The following is a 20,366-nucleotide window of genomic DNA, read 5'->3' as shown; positions in this document are numbered from 1 at the left end:
TTTTTTAAATACACTTTTTTTACACTTTTGATCAACTGAGACTAGCCATGCTCTGCAGGAAAAACATTTCTGTCTCAGAGCGAGGACTCAGAAAGAGAGTTTGGGGTTAGATGGAGAGAGGCGAGTCCGTGAAGAGCCCTGAGGGGGTGTAGCAGTTAGCTCAACTTCAGAGGGAAAATCACACACCAACACACACACCTCATCCCTCATCATGTCCTCCCATCTTTCTATCTTCAGTGTAGAGTTACAACAGACTGTATCTGATGTAGCCAGCTTTGTGTGTATCTGTGGCTGGGTGCGTGCGTGTAGCCCCCAGCAGTTGGGTTACCTTTGTAGGTCAGGGCGTGGCAGGACAGATCACAGATTACTGTGAACTCTTTGTCTGCTCTCTCCATTTTTCTGCCTCTGTGCTGGATACATTTCATACACTGCTGACATACAGCTGGACAATTTGTCCAGGTCAAATTCAACCCGTGCAGGTGGCTAAATAATGAACAGCATCATCATTCGTGTCATTATACCTATTACTTTTGAAATGTCAAAAAAGTAAGATGAGAGTCAAGTGTGTTTCTAGCTTTACTAAATGTAATCAAAACGCATCACCACAAAAGGAGACATTTTTCTATAGCTGAGTGATTTTTGGCAGGTGGGTGAAGCTATCTGAAGATCAAACCTCAGCACTTGCTAATAGTGGAATTAACACATGAATGGCCTCACTGCTACAAAGGAGACCCATATTATGTGAGACAGCAGATATGAGAGATTAATATCACTGTGCCCATAGTTATTTGATCTCTTTGTTTTATTTGCTTGTTTCACTTACTGATGATAAACTTCTCTCTAATGGCGTTTTTCCATTAAATGGTACCAGCTCGACTCTACTCGCCTTTTTTGGTTTTCCATTATGAAAAAAAGTCCCTGGTACCAGCTAACAGGTACTTTTTTTAGTATCACCTCCGTCGAGGTTCCAAGCGAGCTGAGGCGATACCAAGAGGTGACGTGAAAGCCTGCAGACTACTGATTGGTCGGAGAGAATCGTCACTAATCACTGCGTCATCATTGCTTTTAAATAGTTTAGCCAGCGGTGGGTTTTTTGCTGCCTCCAGCTTCTTTTGGAACAAAATTTGTCTTCTGGCTGTGGCAACAGCCACATGCCGAGAGTCAAAAACAACACACCTTTGATGTTCTGTGTGTGTGTGTGTGTCGCATTAGGTCGCGGCAGTTTCCTGCGGCGTCTTACTCGGTATGACGACCAGCCACGCTGGCCTCAGGCATGATGCGGTACTAAATCTGCAATGGAAAATGGAGGACGGGGCACCGCGGCCGAGTAGAGTCGAGTAGAGCTGGTACTAGCAGTGGGTAGGCGCCATAAGTGAAACGTTTTGTGTGTCCGTTAACTTTTTGTAATTTCACAAGGTCTAACTTTAATCACATAAAAATACTGGATAGTTGCATCTCGGCACATCTCAGAAAATGTTTTAAGTAGTAGTTTTAAGTATATTAAAACATGAAATAACATTACAAACATTACATTATTTATTTTTTTCAAAGGAATACCCGTACAGATTGTCTGCACATTGTGATGTAGTAAAGAAAGAAAGTCCAACATTTGACATGGTAAATAGACACTCTCTGATGTTGTTAAATGAACCAGTAGCATTGCAAAGTTCCAAACTTTCCTCCCAGCTCACTTTTAAAAGAATCTCAGTTGAGTTTTCTATAAAAAGATAAGGGAGTGAATATGTCTAAGGTATGAAACCACTGGCCAGTCGCTCTTGACTTTCCATTGCTCAAGCTGTCGGCTGACCTATGACCCCTGACCTTATGTTGCACTACTTTCCAATTGGTCAGTTTGTCTCTCCGTTGACCTCTGTGGGCAGCTCAGCAGACCACCAGGAGAGGAGGAGGGGGAGGGAGAGGGAGAGAGCAGAAAGAAAGAGTGTAAGGGAGTAGCGCAAAGAGAGAGATGCAAGGGGCTGGAGAAGAGATCAACAGTGACAGACTGTTGACTTGAGAACTTTTCCTTTCATCAACTAAATAAGCTGAAGACAAAACCCTTCTGAATTCCCCAGTTATCTGTTGATTGTGTTTGGATTAACCTCTTCACATATCTTAGATCAAATCAGACCGATAGCTTGAACTGATTATTTAAAGTAGAAGTTTCAACTGTTTTTACACTATGTTGCAAATTACAACAGATTAGTATGTTTCTGAGCTAAAAAAAACTAACATGTTTATACCTGATGTTTTATTGCCCTACTAACATCCCTGACAAACTGAGGGAGAAAAACAGCAGGTTGCTTTAGTGCTGCAAATAAAAAGGAGGACGTGAGATGGAGAGGTATGGGGTCAACAGAGACTCGCCTCCCGACTATTTCAAAAATGGATTTTCTATTTAAAGCAAACTGTGAGCACACATTTCTATTAATGCTGAAGTAAAATATTTGAAAATGTCACTGAGATAAGTGCTGGAGAGATTTTTGTCTTTGCATTGGAAACCAGTAGTGAAATGTGTTATCGGTACCGGATTTGTCCTGGAAACCAGACTACTAAGCAACTAAGCACTACTTGATGAGTCCCACTACAACACAACAGGGTTTTGACTTTGTAGCTTGTTGTTCCAACTTGAAAAGTGGCAAAATTGTATACTTAAAAATGTCACCAATTTACCGAATGTACTAGATTTGAGTGCAGTTCAGTCCCACAATGCAACCCAAAAAAGGAAACACTTGAGCTGCATACACCTGTGCCGTGTCCCAATTTCAAACTACATACTAACTGTATACCGTATCTACTATATAATTATTTTTAAAGTATACATAGTAACCTACCTTATCTTGATGTGTGACTTTGGACATTCACTGCCAATTTAACCTCCCAATCAGCAAAGTGTTTTCCCCAACCTTTAATAGTACTGTTCTTGTGCTGATATGTTCCTGCAGCGGTTTCACAATTTGTTTCATATGTTTGCAGCTTTGAGCAGCTCCTCTAGTCAGTTTTTCAGTATTCTCTTCAACTTTGTTGAGTATTTATTTTGTCACACTTCCAATGTGGACAGCCTACAAACTCAAAACCTTTTGTAGTAGAATTGGTATGTATTATGGAATGGGGGCACGACTCTAGAAACTCTAGGAGCATCTTGGAAAACAGAACAATAAAACAATTTAATTTTACTTTTTGCCTTATATAATGTCCTTTTTAGAACTGTACTGTAAATTCAGTGCTGTACATTGATTTCTTGTATTAATTTTAATTGTTGCATACCAACTGCTAAAACAATATACTATTTATACGATTATATGATTAGTGTATAGCATATACAGTAGTTTATAGTGTGGATTGGAAACACAAATACTAACTTTGCACTGAGTTTGTGGATCACACTGACCTCTGTAGGCTGTCTGCAGACGCTGCATGTTGCTCATGAACTCTTTATATTGCTCCCACTGTCTGTCTGTCTGTCTGTCTGTCTCTCTCTCTCTCTCTCTCACTTACTCTCCCACACACACAAATATGGAGTAGTCACTCACTAAAGCCAGTTGTGGTCGTGCTGAGTATTGTGTGGTGAAGCGCAAAGAACAACAGTAGCCAGAAAAAGACTGTGGCGAGTGCTGCCTGCTTCTGCCCTCCCTACTCTTTTTTTTGTTTTGTTCTCTAGCTCGCTTCCACTCTTTCTGTCTTCATAGCTTTGTCTCTGTCCGTGTTGCAGGTCAGTTCTGTGGTCGTAGAAGCAGAAAAATCCAGTGTCTGATGCTGTTTCAGCAATATGGGCAGAAAAAGGCGAAGTTAGCTGTGGTCAGTCTGGAATGCCTGGCCATCTCACTCTCACCATACTTTGCTTCAGTTTCTTTTAGTGCTGTAGTCAGGCTTACTAAACATTAGTAAGGGAAGAATAAAGATGTGAAAAAACATCCATCAAGATGCAGTGCGGAGACACCATCCTTCACCTGACGACACCTGGGTTCAACACGCTGAATCACCATCAGCTCCATGGATGCCACTCTGTTTGTGAGCCTGACCTTTGACCTCCCTGAGAAGAAGAGGGAATTTCCCTAAGTCGTAGCACATTTAGCTCCAGGAGGCTTCATATGGGTGTTGTCTGGCGTGTGGTGATTCTCATCTCACCCACCTCAGACAACAGAGCAAGGGCAGGGTAACGAGGGGCCGGTGGTTGGTGTGGTGAATGTTTGGGGCCAATCAGAGGTCCAGCCAACCCCTGACCCCAACGAAGCAACACATACGACTACAGTAAAGGTGGTCAATGTCAAACTGAATGTCTGATTTTATTTTAGATTTGAGACCACAGAAACTTCCTGCGTTCTTCTTCCTCATTCTCCTCGTCTTCATCGTATTCTTTATCCTCTGCAATGGTGAATATTAAGCAGCTAAACTATGAGCACCTGTCACTCATCACTAAAAGGCAAACCACTCACAGGAGTTAGGGCGTTTTACTGATGCACCAATCAATGGCATATTTCTATCCAAATGCCTTATCTGTATACATTTCATATGGACGCCACTTAAATGATACAAGTTGCATGAAACTACATTGGAAACAATCAGGATCTTAAAAATAAGACAAGAGAGACAAAAAAATAAAGAACAGATTAATTGATAATGAAAATAATCTCTAATAATGAATTGATCACACTATTTTGTAAGTCCAGTAGCAGATACCTACTTAGCTTAGAATAAAGAACATGTCTGAACGAGTCTGGTCTGTAGAGCACTTCAGCTCTCTATAGTTGATCGGAAAAAAACTTATACTACATAAAAAAGCCAATACTACATAATAGCAAAACAAGCAATACCCACCATTGATGATCAGCCTTATGCTCCTGGCACCATCAGACAGTTGTTCAGCCAACAACAACTGATGTGCCCTCTGTTGCTAGGACAACTTGGTGTAGCTATGTGTTGATACACTGTGGGGGGGATGTCAGGATATGTTGGATTAGGGATGTTTAGACCTGGAACAGGATTAGTTGCCATATACTGAGCTTCCTCGGCTCTGCAAAGTGAAATCTGCAGGACATCCTGAGGGGGATGGAGAGGCCTGAGCACACTACCTATTATGAATAATGACTATACATTGTTGTGAATGGAGGCTTCTGTTTAGTTACATAACTAAATCCCACTCATTATTTGGGGCCGTATTAAACTGAGAGGGCTTAGAGCTAAACATATTTGGTTTGGTAAGTAATGGGCTGTGCTAATATTCCCGTGGGAACACCAGTGTAGGCTTAAAAGCTTTAAACGACCAACCTTGCTAACGTAGTGGGGGATTTGAGCTAATTACCTCTTTCACTGAGCCCCTGGATATAAGCCTCCTGTAGAGGGAGACTCTGAGATACATTTATACACTCAAGCACCAATATTCAAAGTAAAGATGGAGAGGGACATATTCTGTAAGGAACACAATATGATGATCTTATACTACTGGTCAAAACAAACAAAATGCCAGTCCCTGAAAATGTTTTTTATGTATTCTGACCTTTGTACAAAAGTGTCTAGGAAAAGCCAATGAAACGGGAGTTAGAGGGAGTCATGGAAACAGATAGAAAATGTCAAACTGCCGTCTTGCTTGGATTAATGAAGGAATCAAAGAAAATGCCGCCGTTTGTATTTGTTTGCTCTAACCTTTCTGTGAATTTGTCAGTGGACTCTGAAGGGTAGGCGTGTGGCTGCGATGTGTGTTATGGTGGGGGAGGAGAGAGAGTGAGAGAGGGAGGGAGGCCAAGTCAGGCAGGCAGTGAGTGAACATGTTTACCACTGACTGAGAGAAAGAAAAATGAGAGACAGACAGCGTGTGGGGCAGAGATAGATTGAGACTCCGATTTAAAGCATTTCAGTGTGAAGTTTGGTTTCACTCAACTTCTTTCTTTCAGAAAAAAAAGTGAACTTGGGACATCATTACAGTTAACTGTACGCCAGCTTTACAGTGCAGCTGTACCTTCTTGGTCTAGCATATGGCTAATATGGACACTTGTTTGGACCAGTGACATCCATTTGGAGTTTTAAATACAAAGTGACATACCTCCAGTGAACTATATCATCTCCTAAAAAGAGCTGAGCAGTGTTTGAATCTCTGAAGAAGCAGCATCAGCATCAGTCAGGGACTCCACCTGGACTTAACACAACCAGCTCAGCAGTTTATTTGCAGTAGGAACTGTAGAGAGGACCCAAAGATCAACACCCAGCAGTTTGGGTCCAGTAGCAGAGATGTGTTCACTGAACAGGACCATGTCTTTGTCTGTGTTCCCCAGGGAGCCTGCTGCCGGCCTGGACGCCACAGTGGACTATGTAAAGGTAGGAACAACAAATGTGCTTGTTTGTTATTTACAGAAAATTGCAACAGCTACAAATAAGCCCTGGATTGATTAAATCCTGCCAACACTATTCCTTTTGTAGCTTTTTTTGCTTGTGGTATAGCTGTATACAGAAAGATTTACAGTATGTTGCACTTATCACTCTGCTGATGCATTCACACAACAGATTAGATTCACTTTCTGTAGTAGCATTTGCAGTATCTCTGGGACTGGTTGTACAGTACAACGATAAAATACACACACAAGAATAAGAAGAAGACATACTTTATGTACATATGTACATACAATTACATTTTTACACTCTGTTGATATTACACATTACACACAGGCCCGAAATACACACACATGCACAAACAGGACCTATACATGCATATGTGCAACACGTTCAATTTGATTCGTAAATTGTTGTAGATGCAAGTCTGCTCTTTTCTGCAGTATAAGTAATACTACTAGTTATTTAAAAAAAAAAAAACATTCCACTCTATTGTCAAAATACTGCAACCCTAATCTGAACACTTTTGGCTACACTTTACTTGAAGGTATCTACATAAGAGTGACATGACACTGTCATGAACGTGTCATAAACATTATAAACAGTCATATACGTTTGTGTGTCATTCAGTTACAGTTAGAGTTAAGGTTAGGGTTCATGTGTCATGACAGTGTCATGTCACTCTTATGTAGATACCTTCAAGTAAAGTGTTACCGCACTTTTTTTCTTTGCATTTAGTAAAAGAAAAATGTAACAAATCCATCACCATCAGCGACTGGAATGTGACTAAAACTGGATATAAAATGATATTCAGCTGTTTCTGCAGGCCTCATAGCAGAAGTTAATCCAGTTGCCTCTGGCCTACAAGGATAATACTCTTCTAAATCATATGTCTGCCATTGTATGTTGCCACACTGTTGTAAATTATATTCCAACATACACACACCACCTGAGTCCCAGCTTTTCCTCAGTCAAAGAGAACTGATGACTGAGAGGTGATCATTCAGTTATCACAGTATCATTTAGCTGATGTGCTTTACTGTCTGTTTCTATTTCTGTCTTTGCCTTTCTTCTCATACTCACCCTGTACAAATTCTTCTTCATTGTTTGGGAAAATCCATGGGGCATTAAATACTTAAATACTTACACAACAAGAAGTACTTACACAATAAGAAGTCTGGGCCGGGTATCACATCTAAATACCTTTTCAATATCGACCAAAGAGTTTCCACATAACATTGAGTAGCATACACTGTCAAGTACCAAAACTTGGCACCAAATGCTTGTTGTTTATGTATTCTTCAATCAGACACTGTCTGATTTAAATAATGATTTAGTTATTTCATACTACATTTATCCTAACTCTTGTGTTAAAACAACAGCATTAAACAGTGCCTATTGTAAGAAAATGCGGCATATTTGAATTACTTGAAGAAAGCTTTTTTTTAATCGAAAATATCTGTAGTTCCGATGCTTACCCCTGCATGGCAAAAACAAATACAACCAATCCAACAGAATTCAAAATGTTGATCAAGGCAAAGAAAAACTTTTTCATGGGACAGTTAAAAGGTTTTATTGTTAAAGAGTTCATAAAAAGGGTTTAGCCTGACAACCAGTTCACAGCAGGGTACGTCAGATAACCAATCCTTTGGTTACTGACAGCTTCTCAGACAACAGCTACATATTGAGGCAAACTGTAACTTTTTCTGAATCAGAAGTGAAGACCACATTCTAAAGGCTTGTGAGAAACATGTAGAGAAACACATTTATACTCAGCAATTCAAAAAAGGTACTTTTATTGTATTTATGCAAAAAATCAGTTTCCGTTCTAATGCTGGAACTTAATATTTTTAAATGATACCCAGCTTTACTCTTTTTTCCCTTGTGAGGGCAAATTAAAGGCATGAAATGGCTTATCTTGGTGAGTAAAGCAGCATTAGTTCAAATCTTTTGTACAGTCAAAGCAGTGGAAACCCAGCAAAATATCACATTTTCCTTTTACGTTTTGACATTCTGAACCTCCCCATCATATATCAAACATCTGCATACACCTATTAATAACAAAGTAAAGCTAAACTATATGATCTTGTCTCTCTTGTGTGATCTTATTTTGACCTAAAAACCATTGTCTTAACAAATATACATAACTAGATCAGTGTAAAGAGGTCCTAACTACACATACGTACTGAGATAATGCTTCCCCATTTCTTCTCTCTTTAAATCTTTATGTTCTCTCTTCTCAATCCCCCCAACCATTCATTCCGCTCTCTTTCCCATCCATCTATTGGCTCATACGTTTGGATGCTGACACCTCAGTCTGAAAAGCAAACTCATACCTTCCCACGAGAACGTGTGGGAGCTAACCATACACACACATGCACGCATGCACGCACGCACGCATGCACGCACTCACACACACACACACACACACACACACACACACACACACACACACACACACAAAAAAACTTGTGTGTATTTCTTTGGTCAAATTGGGGTTGCGCGCAAGTGTCAACAGAGTGTGTGTGTGTGTGTTGACCGCAGATGAAGCTACTGTATCCCAGGTATTGTATAATATGTGTGAAAGTGTAGCTGTCAGCTGTGGTACTCCAGGTGTGTTTGCATTTCCACTGTGGATGAAAACATGCACATATGTCCATCCGCACACAGACTGCAGTACAGTGCAGACGCTCTGTGCCAAATCCTGTGGAAAGGTCAAAAGTGCAAAGACTGTGCAATTAGCCTTGCATTGTTTAGTGCGATCAGGCCATCAATTATGTACAGCACAAGTGTGTAGAATGCATGTAAGCAGGGAAGGAAGTGTCTGTGGAGAACAATCGTGTAAAGATCTCCCTCTCTTGTTTGACTATAGGCCAGTTTCTCTCCTCGTAAGAAAGAAAGAAAGAAAGAAAGAAAGAAAGAAAGAAAGAAAAAGTCTATCCCCCTGTTGATCCTCTGTGGTTCAGCACGACCACAACTCTTTGACTCAGCCTTCTCCAAAGTACTCTCCCTCTTTTGCGCTTTCTCTTTTATTCCCACTCTGTCTTTAACTTGAAAACATCAAGTTGCTCAACCCTCATGAGAGTTTTAAGAAACAATAATGCTCTGTGTGTGTGTGTGTGTGTGTGTGTGTGTGTGTGTGTGTGTGTGTGTGTGTGTGTGGTCTCAGATTGCAAAAGCTTTCAACTCTCAAAGTGGATGACATTTAACAGCTTACAGTACACACACACACACACACACACACACACACACACACACACATGATCAAAACACCAATTCAAGTGTACTTATTCAATTAATTACTGAATTAATTCATCTGTAAACAGATAAAAGAGGAGTGCATTAAGGTAAAGATGCACTCTGGTACACTCTAGTGGTCACATTAAGATACTACAATATACTAGACAGTGAGCCCCCAAAGCTGTAAATGGATCAGGAGTCAGTCAGCCAGTTAGAAGTCCAAACAGCAGTGTGACATTCATCATGATCATCATACCAGTCTGTCAGCAAGCCAGCATGAGTTCAAATAGCAATCCAGCTGTTCACGCTGCTAGCCAACTATTCAGCTACTAACCGGCCTGCGGGTGTGTCAGTCTGCCAGTCAATAAGCTGCACAGCCAATCAATCCTTCAGTTTGTCAGCCTATAAGCAGAGCAGGCAGCTGGCCAGCAACCCTCATTACACTAAATGATCAATAGTAATAGTCCTCAGTCAACATGTTAAAACCCACATTTTTGTGGAATTTTTGTCAGATATCTGTGTATCATACATAGCACACACAGTACTTGTAGTATTTAGACAAACTAAAAAAAGTTTCCTTAAATTAAAATTAGAGCTTTATACTCCTGAATTCAGCATTAGTACTAAAAAACTTCCTTTTGTAAGAATCCCTGAACTGCCATGTCAAGAGTCTTTTAAATGATTATATATACAGTACAACCCCCTTTAGAACAGACAAAAAAGGTGACTCTTTTTACGCTCTGTGTTATTATGAGCAATGTTTAATCTGGGCCAAACTCTGTGGATTAGGAGTAACAATGTAAACCATGTTACTCACTAGTTTGAAACAGAGAACGTTGACACGCTTGTGTCCTTTAGTTTTGTGAGAAATTTACAGTTTATATTCCCAGATTGAGTTTTAGGATCTAATTGCATGTCTACAATAAATAGTTTGACCACACACAGCACTGACATTTACTGTGTGGAGAAAAAAGACAGTTTGAACCTGGTCAAACCAAATGGTTCATCAAGTTAATCTTCCCGATGATGAAACCATTTTCAGATGCTGAAAACACTGAACTTGTGTTTTAGCTTTCTCTTTTTAAGCTACATGAAATGCATTCCACCCACTAACTGCAGACAGTTTTATTGATGTTGTGAGGGCTCATGCAGTGGAGGCGTCCCGTTGCACAAATCAATATGATCACAGTCCATTACTGATTGTTGACCCACCACAAACATCCACACAGAGTCACGCTGGGGGCGAACAGCAGTGCCACTGACATTTATTCTCTGGCAATAGAACATGATAAAATCATACCATTGATTGACTGTGAAATATGTCAGGAAATCAGATGATGTAAAGCCCCTACGTATAGAATATGTACTTATAAAAAAAAAGTTTTTGTACAAAATATGGTGAAAAATAAATCATTCTGATTATCATACCTTGCCATATTTTTCTATATCTTTTTTATGACGAAAATGTTGAAAAACCAGAAGCCGAACTGCCTTAGTACTTACTTCATTGGATGACGCTTTACATTCTGATCCTTGCACGTTATGTTCATTTTGCACTAAAGTTCCGCATAAAATGAGAAAATACTCCGTACTTTTCATTTTTTGTCAAGTATTTATTTCACACAGGAGTATACAAAAATAGGCTTTACCATGTGGTTATTTCATATATACTATTTATTTATTGAATTACCAGAAAACAAACAATATCACGATATATATCGTGACAGAGATATAAAATGACCTATATCGGATAGAAGAATTTGGCCGTTTTTTCGGCCGCAGTTTCAGAGAAAAAGCTCTAAAAACCCACTGCACACTACAGCACCAAACAGCAGACACAGTTAGAGACTAGCTGGTGAACATAAAGATAAGGTCAAGGTACTTTATTGTCTACACATACATGTAGCGAAACCCATCCCTCAAGGGAGCAGTGGGCAGCCATTAACAGCGCCCTGGGGACCAACTCCAGATCTGAGCCAGTGCCTTGATCAAGGGCACTGACTGGAGAACCTAGTACATGTTTTTTGATGGTGGGGGGAAACCGGAGCACCCGGAGGAAACCCACACAAGCATGGGGAGAACATACAAACTCCACACAGAAGGCCCGGAACTACCTGGATTCGAACCCAGAACCTTCTTGCTGTGAGGCCACAGTGCTAACCTACATAGTGGAGCATTTAAAAGCTAAAGAGACAGATACTTCCCTCAGGACTAACTAGAGACCACAAACAGAGCTATAATGAGAGTGAATATTGGACTGACACTTGCCAGGAGGCCACAAACATGACTCCAAATGAATGATAACTGTTTGTTCAGGTGATAGCATGTCAGTGTTGTGTTCACAACTTGTTTCCGCTGGCCTTAAGTGGCCAATAAAATCCATTATTGTTAAGACAGAGGAACCATAGGAGGTACACATCATTTTCTTTGGTTCAAACATTTTTCTCGTCTCAGCTCCACTGTTCAATAAACTACATATTAAAAATAAAACTACATATTTAATACACTTTTACCATTTTACATAACAAAAAATGAATCTTTTACCCTCCTATTTTGTCACATAACTTTAAGTTGCTGCTCTCTTTAGTCCATTTGAAAGAAACAACAAACAGATAGAAATAGAAAACATAGAACCTCAGCACGCTGATTTCTGTCCCTCATTGTTTTTCCAGAGCATTCCTGGAGCGACGGATATGTGTATTTTAAGGTGGACATTTAGCCTAGCTGGTGATTTGGGGCTGCTGTGGTTGGCAGCAGTGTGTGTGTGTTGCCCCAGGGAATGTTCTACATGTATTTCCTCCGTGGATCCTCAGAGAGTTCACACTGTAATTAGTGGCTCCATGTCCGGCGGCAGAATATTCCTTTAACTGGTTGCGTTTGGGGTGTCACCCTCAGTGTGTGTTTGTCTTTGTTGATGTAAGTCGCTGTTTGTAAGTGTACATGATTTTGCCTGTATGGTATATGCATGCTTGTTTTTGGTCCTTTTCTTTCTTTAATGTGTGTGTGTGTGTGTGTGTGTGTGTGTGTGTGTGTGTGTGTGTGTGTGTGTGTGTGTGTGTGTGTGTGAGAGTGAATTGGTGGGAAAGTTGTGGCACTTAACTAGTGTGTGGGTGTAATTGCTCAGCAGTCAAGTAGCACAAATGGCCAGCTATTTATCAGCATCACTCTGCAGGACACACACACACACACACACACACACACACACACACACACACACACACACACACACACCAGGCTCACTCTTGTCTAGACACTCATGTAGCAGCACTGTAGATTATTTTCAGTACACACAGTGACTGAATTTACAGCCACTTTCCATTAAATGGTTTTACATGGTTTTGTCAGTGTCTGGTAGCTATTTCCTCAGGAAAAATCATGCCAACACAGGAAGTGATGCATTTTCTGTTTTTAGTTAATAAATAGAAGAAGAATTAGGTAGTTTGGGAGAGCAGTTAAATAACCATGGTTGAATGATCAAAGAAAAGACTCAAACACCATCAACATGACGTCCAAAGAGAGGGATATCAGTGCTGGGCACACTGCTGGATTGACAGGTGGAAGTGCAGTGGAGAAACTCCACAGTGATGAGTGCTCAAAGGCAGAGACGGGAAGAAAAATGAATTGGCCATTGATTAATCATTTGTTATTTTTCATGTAAAAATGCAAAAAACAATCACTGGTTCAAGCTTCTCAAATATCAATAAAAGTCTTCCATGATAGTAAATTGAATATTTGGGTTTTGGATTGTTGGTTGGACAAAACATTTTTTTTATATATCAACTTGTGAAGGGTAGTTTAGAAAGAATCAGAATGAGAATTACATTTTTTTGCCAAAGTAAGTTTTCACTTGCATGGAATTTGTGTGTTTTGTGCATACAATAAACATATATAGTTCCACCCCTTGATACAAATTACTGTGAGCCCAAGGGAAACAAAAGTAACAGTGATATTTGGACTAGGCGAGACATTATAATATCCCTGTGGTTGATGCAAAATATGTTTTATTATCTATGTGCCCATCTATATATACTTCCATCCATCATCCATGTGTTTTCAAGAATAAGAGAGAGAGACTTTGCCTTTGGGGCCACTCCCCGTTCAACCATACATAATTGGCTTACACCAGACCACATGGGTCTTTTCTCTCATCCATACATGGAGCTTGGGGGCGGGGCAAATACGGAGGAAAAGTGTGAGAAAGGAACTCTAGAGATGAGTGAGCAGTGGAGGGTTCACTCTGCAGGGGACTGTGGAGGAGAGTGATAGATACAGTAGTCATTCTGACGGGGATGTTGGGAGCTGAGGTTAACAGATTCTGACCTATTCCAGTTTATTTAAATCACATCTGACTACACTGCGCTTCACTTTAGTTTTTGTAACTCTGTGATGGAAGTTTTTCTTGGAAGAAGCAAATGGGAATTGTGGATGGACTTGACAGTTGGTAAAGTGACGCTTTGGGTGTGTAGTCAAGGTGATTAGAGCTGCTATTTACAGCTGAAGTGAGCTTGGTTACCCAGTGAGTCTTGGCTTTTAAGAAAAGTGAACAGGAATGTCAGAGCGATGCAACGTCAAGACCCTGACAGCAGCTCTGTGTTGCTTCTACCACAAGAACTCTGTCATCACTACCAAGGTGAGAGAGTGTGTGAGCATGTGTGTAGGTATTGACAGTCCATGTTGTGTGTGTCAGTGTTTTCATCAATGTGTTTGTGTTGTATTGTGTTTGTGTTTGAAATCCTATAAAGCAAGCATGTTTCCAAGTGCACATAAGCAGGTTTTTTGTGCAGGTTTGTGTGCTGCAGCATGTGTGTGTGTGTGTGTGTGAGTGAATTGGTGGGAAAGTTGTGAATGAATATTTGGTGGAATATGGAAACCAGGGCTCCCATAATCTGTTGTTGTCTTTCAAAGGAGACCACAGCAAACGGTGCAGTCCACAATGAGACATTAGAAAAGGGCATTATTAACCCCACATTGCATGGTAGATTTTTCTTTTTTTAAAGCGCATGGTGACACTTGCAGTCTGAGCAAAATCTAATCACACTGAATAGCCCTCCTCTTTCCCTCACTCTCACTGTGAGTTGAACACTGGGCTTTTATTACTCGGACCAGACGCTCTCATAAATGACCGACTGTGTGACTGTCTGACTGTGTGTGTGAGTGTGAGATATATAGCTGGCTTCATCCATAACTAGTGCTGGCAGACAGATAGGGCAGTGTGTGATGGCAAGGGTAAGACAGAGATAGTTATAGACGCAAAGGTACCAGGACAGGCATGCTAGTCCTCATGATGATGATAAATTACTAACTTGCGATAGTTTGTCTTCTTTATGACGTCAGCAAAATGTATGAATGCCATTAAGGTGATTGGATGGAGCGAGCAGCGGCGCTGCAGGCTGAGGTGACGTGGTTAGTCCGTCTGTAGATCAGCCGGGAGATGGTCCGTTGTGTGCCTTCTGGACCATATTTAAATCTGCTGTTAAAATACAGTGTGTGCCTGGATAAATGATGGGTCTCAAATGGGTCTATGAGGAAAGAAAGGTGATCAGATCTCATCCAGTCATCTGCATCGAGTTTAGTTTAGTAGTTTTGTTTCAATTTGTTTTGTTTAGTTGGTTAGTTAATGTGGATGCCCATTAGCTGTTCATCATTTATAGTAAAATATAGTGTAAACAATATCAAAACTTAAACATAAAAATGCACCAATTAGAGAATAAATACTAATAATTAGAACAACACAAATGGATTTATTACAATGCACAACCATCAACAAGTCAGAGGCCATAGCAGTGACCAAAACCTGATGATTTGCCTCCCAGGAGCACACAAGATCTCAACAAGAAATCTCACCACAGGGTCCATTCAGTAGCCGTTCTGGAGCTTTCATTCAGCATCGTCTTCATCAGCACAGTTCGCCCAGTTGTCATGGAATTGTAAATTGTAGTTATTCCTGTGCACTTGGCCGTTAAATCTTAACTAAGCTAACATGGGCGAGGAGCCTTTAAAGCAAACATTTTAACATCTACAATGTAACTTCAGAGCAAACTTTCTCCCAAAAATTAAACATTCAATCGTATGGTCCCAGAAAACTGGGATTCATAATTATTGCCTAAACTCGTCACTTTCTCTAACCTCATATAATGAACTCACATGACTACTGACGTCCTCAAAATTCAACTGTCACTGGAACAGTCGGTGTGCAGCTTTGAACTCGTGCCTTTGTGTCGTCATTTCTAGGAATCCATTTCTACTAATAACTAATAGACCAACGCTAAACATATTACTAATTGGACAACTGTGTGTAGTTTATACTGATTCTGATTCTCAGTATTGTCTTGGTGTCGTCACAGAGAGAGTGAATCTGTTAATATGGGTGTCTTTGATTGAACTTGAACTTGTCATCTGCCTGTGTTCTGTGTTGTTGTCCTCTCATCCTCTCTGGCTCTACAGTGTCCCTCGAGCACTGCCTTTCCTCTACTTGACATCTTTCCCCCAACACACTCACTCTTTATCTTCTCTGTGTTGGTCTTTATCTCTCTATCTGTGTCCTGTCCTTGTCATGATTCCAAAGAGCCCGGGGTTTTATTCCATTCCCTTTTCCCTCACTTGCCTCTTTATTTTCTCCTCCATCTGTCTTTTTGGGAGGTTGCCATTTAAGCAAAAGGAGCAAGCTTCTTGTTTCTGTGTATCGAGACCCCAATTGACCAATTTGAACCATAGTATATAACAGTTACCAACAGAGGAGATTGACCAGATTATCACAGATGTTGTGCAGGAAGTCATTTTTATCCAAAGCTTAGCAGCACAGTAATTCTATACGTTCAGATTACACGTGTTCCCTGTGGGACACAGCCTGTCACAATAAAACAAAAAGTATAGTAACATGGAAAAAGCTGTTTGTCTACCTCATATCTTTTGTTGAAGTTCTTTTTCTCTGTGTGTACAATGAAAAGGAATTTACTGAGAGCTTCAGAGTGTTTTAGATTTTAGCACATCAAGCACTAAACATTAAAAACCCTCTCAAAGGCATCCTAAAGCTACAGACCCTTCATCTCCCAGGCTCAGTTGTCGCTACATGATTAAAGTCTGTGAACAACCAGATTTGATTCAGACCAAATCACACAATAGGTATTAACATGCAGCTGCAACAGCCTCATTTTGGGACTTTGAAATGTTTTTAGTGGATAGTTTATTGTTTCCAGGAAGCGTCTGGGAAAAGTGTGTTTCTCAACCAACACTATACAGCATTATCTCAGAGATGGCATTGATGATGTTCCCTCTGTAGCTGATCCCGACCAACCCGTCAGATGCCTCCTGGCCTAAACACGGGAAGAAGCACCCATCTAGTTGTGAGTAAACAGGAAAGGTGGGGGTGTTGTGATCATGGAGCCAAGATGAGATGAGATCCAGAAATGAAAAGATTCAGGGTTATTAGCTTTCATCAACCTTCCACAGCTTTGAAACTGTCAATCCAGTCGAATGTAAGAGACAGAAACTGTGCGTCCTACCCTGAGTTATTATCAGACTGTATTGAACAAAAAAAAAGCTGAATAGAAGAAATGAAATTTAATAGAATTTTCTCAGTATTGCAAAACATGTCATATATGGTGAAATGTGGAGAGATTGAGGTTTTTGCTGAATAATCATGCGACACCCAAAAGTTTTTCCTTCCTTTCCTCCTGGATGTATTTTCCAAAGTAGCTGCACTACTGACAGTTTGCATTCATGTTGGGACTTTAAAAAACTTCACGCTGAGTTCATTTGACAGCTGGATGGATGCATACAGTACAGTAGCTAGAGACAGCAAAAATGAAGTGTCACGAAGAGGAAAAGACACAGAAACTGAAAGAGGGAGAAAGATAAAGAGAAGAGGAAATACCAGATAAACAGCAGACCAAACTTGTTATTTTAATGGTCTTGATGATGAGGATGATGGCTCTTGTGAAAATCACTAGCTCTCTCCACTACAAAGATGTACAGTATATCTCAAGTCTGAAGAAGCACAGATCCAAAACACTTTCTATGAAGAAATTAAAAGGTGTTCATTTTACAAATGCCTGGTCTATATATCCGCTTCAATAAGGAGCTTTACTAAATCATGAAAGGTTAACTACCGTTTTTTTGTCAACCTATGTTTTTGTGTCCAAGTGACTGATGGAAACAACAATCTTTGAAATTAGTCCAGTATTAAGCGAGATCGCTGCAGTCGGCAGCGGCGAAACAAGCTACAATGTAAGTTAATAGGGTCCAGCTTGTATTTACCTTCACAAAAGTGCTCGTTTTGCCACTGACTTGATTGCTCAGATTAATATTTTAAGTGTCTGACAACATTAAGGAAAGGATTTCTAAGGAGGTCGACCTTTCTGTTAAAGAGTAAGATCCCTTTTTTAAACATTAAAACATCTGCGAAATTGTGTTTGCTAAATCCACCGGACTCCATGTAAATAAACAGTAATTTTATCATCGTAAAATAGGCCTACACTTCATTCAAAGTTGACGGAAACAAAATAAAACAATGAAAAGCCGTTTTGGGTCGCCTTTCCACTTTTCCAACCATCACAACTCTAGTTTTGGTTGAAATAAACACATAGTTTACCAATTTAAAAGATGTAAAATATGTTGGCTCTATACACGCTAAAGTATTGCTTTTTTAAATGGAGTGTGGTGGGTTTACACCGTGAGTGCAACGAGCTGATAGATCACTCCCGGCAATCCCTGAAATGACGTCAGACATGGAGATTAGTCAGAAGTGCGGCAGATTTTAATATTTAAACTATCAGAGTGTACAGTACACACATACAAAATAATGTGACAATGCATAAATCACTGTGACTATGCTATAAATGATTTATTGTGGATGAACTCTTTAAAATGTTTGCAGTTGGAGCGGCAAAAGAAAGTATGGTTAATTGGACAAATACTCCTGTGGTTTTAACATGATCTTACCTTTTATTTCTCATCCTGCACAGTCGCAGATTAAATCGTGATGTTGGGCATCAACTAGGGATTATAAGGTCCACTAGTGTGTTCATGCGTACACGTGTGTGTGAGATGATGAGGAATCAGATTTATAATGCTAAAAGGTTATTTGTCTTCACCTCACTGAACTCAAAGGACAAGCAGCTTAGTTGTCCTTTGCTTGTGATTGGTCCCCTCGAGCTCAGACTGGATTGTCACAGCTGCCAATAAAGACCTGGGTTAAACCTGCGCATCATCTCCACTGTACACAGAAATCTTTCAAACATTTAAGAAAATACTTTCCTATTCTGTATAAAATGCAGAAAATCCAAAGGGATGTGATTGGATTTACTTTGAATAATACCATTTGGTTTTTTTGTTTGTTCTAAAACTGCTGCACTTTAATGCTGAGTAAGAGATTATTTTTATGGCATGTCAGTGTTTTTAGACATTGGAGAGAAAAAGTGCTGCGCTAAATTTGAACCAGTTGTCTTCATCTTTGTTTCAATATATACATTTATACTGGTGTCAGTTATTATAACAGTATTAAGTCCAGATGTATCTCCAACTCTAAGGATTGTAATCTATTAAAATCAGTTTACATGTATTAATTTGGCCTTTTACCCTAAGCAGCATACAGATTAGGTGCCACAGCAGATTGTACTCTATTTCTCTTTCTACAACCACCATAAACACGTATTAGAAGTACAAACTCTCAAAATATTCTACTGAAATTCAGTACTTGAATAAATGTACAGTGCAGTACTTGGTTACTTCCCACCTCTACTCCAACTAATACTTACTTTCACCCGTACTGAGGCTCAATGTTACTGGAGATATTTCACTTCATCTACAGTCCTTCACTCGTGAAGGTGTCTGACTTTATGGCTCAATCAGGAAGCTTGTTTAACTTTGAATTACTGAGAGAAGAAGAATAGGAGAAGTAATGGAGGAAAGGAAATAAGGATGTTAGAAAGACCGGCGTGTCAGTACAGTCCACAGCACTGTTAGTGCTGTGTTGTGGTCCATATGCACAGGGTGGTACAGTATAAATGCAGCTGCTCTTAGAGGATGACATCATATTGCAGGGTCTTATTAAAGGCCTGCCTATAAAAAAAAACCTCCCATCCACTATTTCCATCTCTCCTCCTCTCCCTCGCTCCTTCCATTTCTCCCCCCTTATTCTCACTCATCTGTTTCTCTCTGTTCTGTTTATCTTTCCTTAGCTACATGATCCATCCATTCCCATCTACCCTTTACATCTTCACAGCACTCCCCTGTTCATCAGGCCTGTTGCTCGTGTGGCATTTTATTGTTCTAATGAATGTATTCACAGATGTGACTATAATCCATAACAAAATAACAAAAAAAAATACATATTGTTTACGAGAGCTTCAACACAAGCCAAATAAACCAAAGTTAAAACAGCCACCAGCTCTTATGTTTTCAGTTTTATCAGAGAATTTCTAATAAGGGGAGAAGTTCTACTCTCGGGATACTTCCGGCTTCTGAACTGGTTGCAGTTCCACTCTGGTTCCATATGAGGGCGCTCACAGGCCAGTGCAGAATGAATGGGATTCTATGGAGCTATACCCCTCAAAATCCACTTTTCTCAGGATATAATTTTTTATCTAGTAATTTGAATGTTGCTTTCGAAAGTGGAGGTTCAGAAAATACACACTGCTGGGTGTTAGATTTTTTTTAAGTCACTTTTTTGTTCTAAAAAGCCTTTTAAAATGTCAATGACGTCATACACATATACGGCCAGAGATACTGCTTTATGGCAAGCTCTGAGTCGCTTCCTTTGTTCTCTCGAAGCATCGACAACACAGCTGACAGGTTAGGCTCTCCCT

At 40.0% G+C, this 20,366-nt stretch overlaps 1 protein-coding gene across 2 annotated transcripts in view; it reads left to right on the top strand.

Annotated features, from left to right (window-relative positions):
- Positions 1 to 20,366, top strand: part of bcar3 (BCAR3 adaptor protein, NSP family member) — a 51,190-nt gene that overhangs the window by 12,071 nt on the left and 18,753 nt on the right. The window contains exon 4 of one of the 2 annotated variants that reach the window (XM_078258405.1): positions 6,267 to 6,309. In XM_078258405.1, the coding sequence (XP_078114531.1) occupies positions 6,267 to 6,309 (43 nt within the window). Of the gene's footprint in view, positions 1 to 6,266; positions 6,310 to 13,777; positions 14,192 to 20,366 lie in introns of those variants that run through there. The other variant, XM_078258406.1, reaches the window with a different exon arrangement.

The sequence above is a fragment of the Sander vitreus genome, chromosome 9, assembly GCF_031162955.1.
Source record: "Sander vitreus isolate 19-12246 chromosome 9, sanVit1, whole genome shotgun sequence".
NCBI classification, from domain to species: Eukaryota; Metazoa; Chordata; class Actinopteri; order Perciformes; family Percidae; genus Sander; species Sander vitreus.
The sequence above is the reverse complement of the archived record's forward strand: the minus strand, read 5'-3'. Positions and strand labels throughout refer to the sequence as shown.